The following is a 9,328-nucleotide window of genomic DNA, read 5'->3' on the forward strand; positions in this document are numbered from 1 at the left end:
ATTCCGATCCTTTACACCACTGTGGATCAGGAATAAAGATAGTGAAGACAATTGAGTTACTCCGAATGTCCACCGGCGTAACCGGGATCAGAATCTGACGCCCATGTACCCAGAGTGGAGTCCATCCATCCTATGGTCCAGATGTGAAAACACTCAGGCACCGCATTTATCTAGCAATGAACATCCTCAACTGCACACGCTTGTTGCTTAGTAGTTGACATATCTGCAGCTGTCTGGAATAAATTACTCAGTCTGGCTAGCCAGTTCCCTTCAGTTTGACTATAGACATTACTTAATTATTGCTTATTAATCACACCTCTCCTAGATCTCGGATAACGGTCACCATTCCCTCTCTGTCCAAGAACTCAAACCCGCCTCGAATGATCACTTACATAGCCAGGGCTGACAAGATGAGCACGGGGCAGAGAGCTGATGGCCAGCGGAGTCCATGGGGGGATAGACCATTGCCCCTTCTTCCCGCACCAATCCGCAGCTACTTTATGAAAATGAACTTTTCGCATCGCAACCAAAAAGGATATAAAACAGGCGCTAGGAAATGGGCAATTAAAACCGACAGAGCCACTAAAGCAAAAAAAAAAAAAAAAAAAAAAAAAGAGCAGAGAGGCTTAGACTTGTCAGCTTGCACGGTCATTAGCTGGTTGCTTCAAACATCACCACTGCCCGAAGAGTTTACACATCTTTTAAACGCCGGCAAAGGTCTCTGATTGTATTTTGGGAGTGAGTTGAGTCCCAGCCACGCTTCCTGCCATATTTGTGCCCCCACCAGATACCCTGAGAGAGAAATACCGTGAGCAGGAGCTGCAGGAGCTCAGGGAAGAGAAGCCTCCATTAATATCTGTAACGACATCAGCAATGTGATTTGTTTTGAATGTTCATTTTTATTGGTGTTCTCCCTTTGCCAAAATGCGCTTGATTACATAGATTTGGTTCTGTGATAACTGCGCACCCTAGACAATCTAGGTGTAACCGAGAAAGTTCAGCTCAGGCCAGATCAAATCCCAGGCTGTTTAATGCTGAAAGGCTGCATGTTGCTATTAGTGTTAAATATATGGCTAATTATGCGTATGAAAATTAAACATCGGTGTTATGCTAATGGGGCCGCCTTCAGCTGTGGATCAGAGCACTTGAGACTAGCATTTAATCAAATGAATCAGTAACTAATACATCTGCACGTGTGAACTTTCACAAGATCATTTTCCTGTTACAGCCACACACCACTACATTATGAAAGAAATAATTATCCACACTTTCTAATTATCTAACAAAGTAATTTGGGATTCAGCGTAGGCTTTCTGTGCAGGATCTCCAAAGTCGCACCTTGTCACCACGCACGTACACGGAAGTTTTCATCCCAGGTTGGGTTTCAATGCACAATTTAGGGAGGAAAAAAATTGAAAAGGTCCAGCTCAGGTGATAGCAAAAACTTAATAATAATTTATGAGATGGTATAAATCAGTGTGGCAGATATTAGTGATATTTGTGTGTGGGTACAGAATGCATGCCTGTGGGGGTGTGTGTATATATGAATGCAGAGAATTCAAAGAAGCATGCATTGTGTCTATGGATATGCGAGTATGTGTGTGTACACATTCACATACAGACACAAAAACTATATGCTAAAACAAATACAACACTCACTAACAGTATGCTCATTGCAGCTTAGCTCACACAATTGTCTATAGGTACTAGCTCCTTTATGGTGAAGTAGAAATCAGTGGGTGGCAAGAGGCCTTTAACAGGAGCCATTGGATCTAGTCTTGCTGTGAGGAGACACGCAGGGCCACCTTTCCCAGAGCACTGTGTTTCAGGAAGGACCAGGACTGTCCTGCCTGAGGAGCAGAGCTGCAGAGGTTGGTGTGATGACCCTCAGGGCCTCGTGCCGGGGAAGGGGGAGGAGGGAGAGATCGGAGGGGATTTGCTGTGACTCCTGCGTTCCCTTCGTTGCCTGACTGCGTCCTATGCCGTTTCTCTCCATCTAGCGCAGACAAGGCGATTCCGCGCGCTTGTTTACTAATAGATTCTGGACGCAGCGAATCACGGGGTGTCCGGGCTGGGGAGTGGGCTCTGGGGGGGGTGCACTGGGGTCTCCCAGGAGGATGTGAAGCCCCCTGGCCGGCAGGCTCCCCGCCTGGAGTAACTTTGGGCCGCCCGCCCCTGGCTTGAAAGTCTCTCTCTCGCCGCCTTCATTGTGCGCCCCGGCGTTGTCTGTTCCAGATGATCACACGCAGGGGACGGGGGACTCTCAGCTCACCAAGTCCGGCTCGTCTCACTCACTAGGGTCCGGGCGAGCCCCAAGCGCCTTTGACCAATCCAAAGCGATTATGCAAGACGGCGGACCAATCAGCTCCACCAGCTCATGAATATTCATAGGCTTGGCTGAGTCAAAGCTTTTAGGCGAGTTTGTGTAGATCTACGGCATCATGCTTAGACTTTTCAAAGAGACAAACTCCATTTTCTTATGAATGGAAAGTGAAAAGCCCTGTTCCGCTTAAATTGGGTTCTTTCCTGTCCTGAGAAACACAACAGACCCCCAAAAGGCAGGCTGAAGAGAGAACCCACACACAGACCAAGCGACAAGAAATGACCATGACTACCATGCCAGAGAGTCTTAATAGCCCTGTCTCAGGGAAGGCTGTCTTTATGGAGTTTGGGCCACCCAGCCAGCAAATGTCTCCTTCTCCCATGTCCCACGGACACTATTCCATGCACTGTTTACACTCAGCTGGCCACTCTCAGCCTGACAGCTCGTACAGCACAGCTTCGTCCTTCTCCAGACCGCTGGGCTACCCCTATGTCAACTCGGTCAGCAGCCACTCGTCTAACCCCTACATCAGTTCAGTGCAATCCTACCCCAACAGCTCCAGCCTGACTCAGACCCGGTTAGAGGAGACAGGTAGGTGCACTTGGCTTTGGGGAGGGGGGAGGGGGGAGGGGGGGAGGGAAGTTGCTTGTATCAAAATATATCTATAAAAATAAAATAAAAATAATTAGTCAGAAAAGGCTGAAGCTCAGCGAGGATCAGCACACAGAGCACACAATGCCCGGCTGGAAAAAAATCAACCCAGATGTGCACGTATTAGTCTTCGTAATTATTTATTGCGTAGCGCTATAAACAATGTATGCAATTATGGGTAATTAAACCTAAACTGCAGCCTGTAAAAATAGCAAACTTTCTCTGGGAAGGAGCCTGGACTGCCACAATCGCCTGGAGCCTTTGTTAGCTCGACTTGTTCTTCACTTTTCTTTTCTTCCTTCTCATTATTGTTATTGTTGATGCTGCTTCTCTTGTTACTCCTATTTATTGTGCATCGTTTGTGGTTGTAGGGGCCGACTCGGAGAAAAGCACTGTAGTAGAAGGAGGGGAAGTTCGCTTTAATGGGAAAGGGAAAAAAATCCGCAAGCCCCGGACTATTTATTCCAGTTTGCAGTTGCAGGCTCTGAACAGGAGATTCCAGCAAACGCAGTACCTGGCTCTGCCCGAGAGAGCCGAGCTCGCAGCCTCGCTGGGACTTACCCAGACACAGGTACAGAGCCGCCGCTCCGTCCTACCCTCCACACAGCCCGCCTCATCGCTTTGCTTTTTCCTCTCTCCCCCCTTCTCTCTCCCTCGCACCGAGTGGCCCTGCCCTGCACCGAGAGCCGCCTTAGCCCGGCTTGTGGAAAGCTTGTCCCAGGATCTGTCCGGGGGCTTTGGGGCCACGCGTGGCCGGACTGCTGGAGCAATAGAGCTAATCACTCAGCCTTCCACACCCCAAATCTACCAGCATCGCCCTCCTCTTCCTCCCGGCCAGCCTTCGGGCCGGGTTTATTTGTGTATTCACTGTAAGTGCTTCGCCACAGCGTTTCTAAATTGATCCTCGCGGCATTTTTGAAAGGGGAGACGCGAAGCTTCCCACAGCGGAGGGTAGGTTTTGCCAGCTGTGGGCGCCTGGCCGTTTGGGGTCGGCTCAGTGTTACCTCTCTCGGCTAGTTTGGAGCAGCAACAATAAAGCAAAGTTGCCTGCTCCGGGAGAAGAGATCGAACAAAACAAAATACGGTTTCACCCGCCCCGCTAGCAAAGGCAGGGGGAAGGAAACCCTGGAAATGAGCCTGCTTGGAATGAACAGCTCGCCCGGAGACTACAGGGAGCGGGGGGCCTGAGTTCATTTCCAAAAGGGACGATTTGTTTATTGATTGCATTACTGTTTCAAGCCCGTGCTTAAACTGTAACTCCAGTGTATGTTTCTGCCCACGCGCACCCATTTTCTGGGAGGGGAAAGGGGGAAATGGGCTCTGCTAACCCCTAAATCTTTGCTTTGATAGCAAAATGCCGTGAGATTGCGAAAGGATTTCCTGCTGTAAAGGCAGTTTGGTTGGAAATTTCAAAGCCTGATCCCGGCTGTCCTAGTCCTTTGGCCAGTATTAGGGGTTTATTTGTATCAAACTTCTCGCACTGAGATTAGGAGTCAGGGCGAGCTAAGAACTTTCCATTATTCGGCAATAGAGGCGCTGGCTAGTCTCTGTTCCGGGCACACTGTCTCCAGACTTTTACACAAAGCCCTATGAACAATCCCGTCTCCCTCTGCCCTTCTTCCCATTCAGTAATGGCTTCATTGTATTCCAGGTGAAGATCTGGTTCCAGAACAAGCGATCTAAATTCAAGAAGCTAATGAAGCAGGGAGGGGCAGCTTTGGAAAGCAGCGCTCTGGCGAATGGCAGGGCGCTCTCGGCCAGTTCGCCCCCAGGCCCCCCAGTTTGGAACACCACCTCGTCATCGGGTAAGACCTCTACGGGGACCCCGGGCACTTACATACCCAGCTACACATCGTGGTACCCTTCAGCCCACCAAGAAGCTATGCAGCAACCTCAGCTGATGTGATTACAAACCAGTTTCCCCATTTCAAGCACTATCGGTCCAGAAAAATAAATAAGCCCAATCAATAAACAGAGGGAAAAAAGAGAGGGGGAAATAAAAAGAACAAACAATCGGGAAAGAGGTCTCTTGCCCACAGAGCCATTAACACTGCACTATAGCGTGGTGCAGACAAGCACAGATGTGATGCGGGGCTGGTTCCCAACTGCTGACAGCTGACAGAGCAGCCATTAGCTCAACCGGAGAACAGCCTGGGAGCAGAGAGAAAATCCGACCCTCGGCTTTGTGGGACAATCAGAAAAATATGTTTGTAGAGGAAAAAAGCTCTCCTCTGTCCTGTCTGTCTGTCTGTGTCTAGCCTGATGAAATGTAGGTCATTTATTTACTACCCCACTCCTCTTTAACGGCAATGCGAAAACAACCTGTACTATAGCCAGATATTTTTTCTTTGCATTTGCCTGTACCATTCACGACTCGTCTGTGTACATTTTTATTGTTGTTGTTAAAGCGAGAGATGGGGATTTAATTTATTGACTTAAATTACCACTGTAAGAGTGCTAGAAACACACGGACTATCTGGTTTGCAAAGGGCACTGTTTCAACGCACAGTTTACTTTAAACAAAACAGAACAAAAACAGCAAAAAGAAGGATGTGATTTTTAACTTTTACAATAACTTTTATACTTTGCTGGTGTGGAGAGGTTTGTTCCGAGTGGTCTGCATTTTTCACATCTCTAGAGTTATTTAGCAAAGAAAATAATACACATTATTTAATGGAAGTGGAATCACGGCAGCTGTTGATCGCTTTACGTAATGTGAAGAGAGGGAAAGGAAGGCAATAGTTCCCTATACTCAGCAGTTGGAAAGAGATGGCAGGGAAGAAGAGATGCCAATTGGCTCTAACGTGACACAATTCAGCTTTAAACGAAATCTCGAGGCTTTACCACAGAATGCCAATCTGAAGTCTACATGCGCTACTGAAGTGCAGGATCTGATCGCTGTACATATTTTATTCTTAATTATTATTATTAATTATTATTATTATTGTTCTGTAAACACGTTGCACAAATTTAGCCTTTTTTCCGTTCCGTTTTGTGTGGCTGTAAAACATGATGCTTTGTGACCTGAGATCTTGACATTTGACTTGTGAAGTTCGGAAGATGTGATAAACTGAGATCAGTCGTGTTTAGTGTTCTATATGTCAAAGTTTAGTTTTATATTGAGAATGTTAACTTATTGCTTTGTATCTGGGGGAAAACACAAATCTTTGTACATAAGTTATAAAGTTTCTTTGAGACAGTAAAATTATGGTTTGGAAAAAGAGCCTCTGCATGCGTGCTGTTTTCTCACGTGCGGCGCTTGTAGCAGACTCAAGAGCACCGGGGATGGGAACCCTGCAATCCGATCTGAAGGGACATTGACAGACACTGTCCGCTGGGGTTTCACACTCTTTCCTCAGCAAGGGAAAGTGCAAGCCTCTTTCAAGCCTGGGAATTAGGCCTTGGCTAAGGGACCTGCGGCCTCTTCTATATATCTGAGCGTCGTGGAGACCAACCCACGTGGGAGACTTTCCAGAGAGAAAGATTTTAACCGGGCGAATAAATCAAGAGGTCTCATTGACAGATCTCTATCGGCATCTAAATAAGGGGCTCGGTGTGTTCCACACATGGGGTGTGTGTGTGTGTGTGTGTGCAAATATACATATGATATGATATAAGTGATATATATGTAAGATCCCAGCGGGCATTTCACACAGGCAATATTAAGAATATCCTGCCTTCCGATTTCAAAGCGATCCTGTCTGTGGGAGACGATACAGACAACTCACGCCGTGCAAACTCCTTTGGGTTTTATCTTCCCTTCATTGCAACTCGCCCACAGTCACTGGTTGTTTGTTGTTGTTTTGATGGGGAGAAAATAGACCTCGAGAGCGCAGTGGGGAATGTTACTCACATCAGCTTTGGCTACGTGTTTAGTCCCAATTCTCCGGCCCGAAGCTCCTCTTTAACTCATTTCTGCCGCCCTCTTGCCCCATCATCCCCCTGTCTCTGTTTTGATGCATCCTTTGTCCTGTTCATTGCAAACGGAGGTGCTCCCGGCTTCCTCTTTTTGCCTTTCTTGGATTGGGCGCAGTCTTTTCCCCTAGGCTGAATGGCGGAGGAAGCTATGATGTGTTTTAAGTGAATGGTTAGAAGAAGAAGCAGGTGCTGCAGGAAAAGGCCGCGGTTTGGAGGAAAGAAAGTTAAAGTGGAGCTCAGGTTAAAAAAAAGGAGGGCTGACAAGTTCAAAGGGGCCTGGGCTGGGTGCTGGGGTCTGAGCGAGCACCTTGAGTGGCAGCCCCCTCTGGGCTTTAAAAGGAGGCTAACGTGCTCCCTGCTGTCTAACCACACAAGGTGCGTTTACACCAGACGTCAAAAGCGGAGCGCCGGCATGGCAGAGGGCGAGCTGCGCCCGAAGCGAGCCGGTGTCCCAAGCGGCCTGGGGCCCAGGGCTTTGCTTTCGCCTTTCACGGGACGGACACGTTGTAAAGCGAGGCTGGGAGCGTCAGGACATCAGCTGGTACGGAGAGTTCCAGCTCTAGGACCCGGTGCCTCCCTTCAGGGCCAAGCTAGGGGCTGCTGGGGGGTGGCGTGGGAGCCGCCTCTGCCGGCTAGAAGGAAGAAGGGCTGAGCAGGGGAGAAAGGGAAATATTCCCCGTAGTCCCCCGGTGTGGGAGTGGGCGCGGGAGGCTGGATCGTTTGTTCAAGCGGGTGCCATAGTTTTGGGTGCCCTGGTACTAAAGCGGGGGGCAGGCCTAGCTTTAAAGACCCCAAGCAGAGTTTATCCAGCGGCAAATTATGCACCACAGGCTTTGTAGGCTCCGAAAATGTCTCCCGGTGTTAGTGGAGCTGCACTGCGCCTTGCCAGCTTTCCCGTTTTTCTGCGGCGGGGGCAGGTTGATGTGTGTCTGTGGTGGTGGTGGGGACTCCGGTACAAGGATTTGGCAAGTCGTTATTATGCAGAGGAGATTTTCCCTTCCTCCCCATGTTGGATCTGAGCAGTTCTGACACGCAGCTTGTGTGGGCCGTGGAGATTTGCTGTCCCTGAAAACTCACTTGGTCAGGGCAGGAAATGAAGGAGCATGTTTCTGAGCAAGCCGCCAGCAATCACGGGGATGCTCTGAAGGATACAGTTTGCCCTCAAACCCCCCAACCTTAAGCAAAACAATCGCTGCTGGAAATTTGCAAGCTAATAAGGCTATCAAATAGATATAAAATAGAAGAGTCCTGTCACAAATCAACTCAATGGAGATGTGGTGGGAAAGGAGCTCGAGCCCGCTACGTGGTTCTGTAGCTCACAGTAGCTGGGTTTTTTTGCAAAATTTAATTTTCTGACTAAACTAATCTGGCCACTTAAAGAGTTATTAAGACCGATGTTTGGGCTCAGATATACCAACTTATTAAAGTGGCTTTGCAAAGATCAGATGCCCACAGCTGTAATTTTGGTTAAAGCTTTATAAATCAGAGCAGAATCGTCACATGGTAGATTTGATCTGGGAAGTCGCTGCATCTGCTTTGTATTCCGATTGCAATGTGGGGATCTGCATGCAGTTTCCATAGTGGGGGGGAATCCCTCCCGGGAGGTTGTGTGGAGGAAGGTAATGATAAATTGTATCGATTTTGTTGTGACACGCACCCATTTTTCAATTCTTGGTGATGAGTGATCAAATGATGCGGTCATGTCTAATGTACGTTCAAAAGATAAGGCACGGGGTGCAGTTACTGCTAAACACAGGATTGGAGCAGGAGACTAAAGGGGAGAGATAAGGGAGATCCGCTGCATTTTGAGTTCACAGGGAATGAAAGATTCTGCCTGGAGAAACACTGAAGAAACACTCTGTATTTCCTGCAATGCCACCGGCTAAAATGTGAACACGAACAGCCCCTATCTGAACAATAATTGCCTGACTCAGTGGCTACATTATTTACAGATAATAATGCAAATCTCACACGCCCCAGCCTAATGCAGTCAGAGACCAAATGCCTTTGACCGGACAGGAACGGTGTGGTCAAGCATATTGGAACACTTTAAGATATATTAGCTTCTACTAATTCAATAACGTCTTGCTAACCGTTCAAATAGAGAAATTATTAGTTTTCTCTCAACTAGGCGGTCTTGAGTTAGAGTCTATTATAATTGTACATTTGAAAATGTTAATCTCAATAAAGATCTAATTAATTCTGCCTTGTTGCTGACAAGTAGTTCATCAAATATCTGATTCGAAGATTTTCATAATGAGGATATTAATTAAACTATGAATAATCCAAAGGTGTTTATATTGAAACAATACCTCATTACAATGATTAAATACTGATTTCGAATATTATACCTTTACCAATTGTCACCCTGCAAACACAACCGTATGGATGGGTCTGTAAATGGCAAAATGCAATTTTGGGACATTTTTTTTCTTG

General features: G+C 47.4%; 1 protein-coding gene across 1 annotated transcript; it reads left to right on the forward strand.

The window, feature by feature from the left end:
* Positions 1-2,599: 2,599 nt before the first annotated feature.
* On the forward strand, positions 2,600-6,197 carry DLX1 (distal-less homeobox 1). The gene is made up of 3 exons (XM_048868572.2): positions 2,600-2,914; positions 3,346-3,545; positions 4,626-6,197. The coding sequence occupies exons 1-3, from the start codon at positions 2,602-2,604 to the stop codon at positions 4,878-4,880; spliced, it is 768 nt and encodes a 255-aa protein (XP_048724529.2). The 5' UTR covers positions 2,600-2,601; the 3' UTR covers positions 4,881-6,197.
* Positions 6,198-9,328: the final 3,131 nt, after the last annotated feature.

Source organism: Caretta caretta, chromosome 11 (genome assembly GCF_965140235.1).
Source record: "Caretta caretta isolate rCarCar2 chromosome 11, rCarCar1.hap1, whole genome shotgun sequence".
NCBI classification, from domain to species: domain Eukaryota; kingdom Metazoa; phylum Chordata; order Testudines; family Cheloniidae; genus Caretta; species Caretta caretta.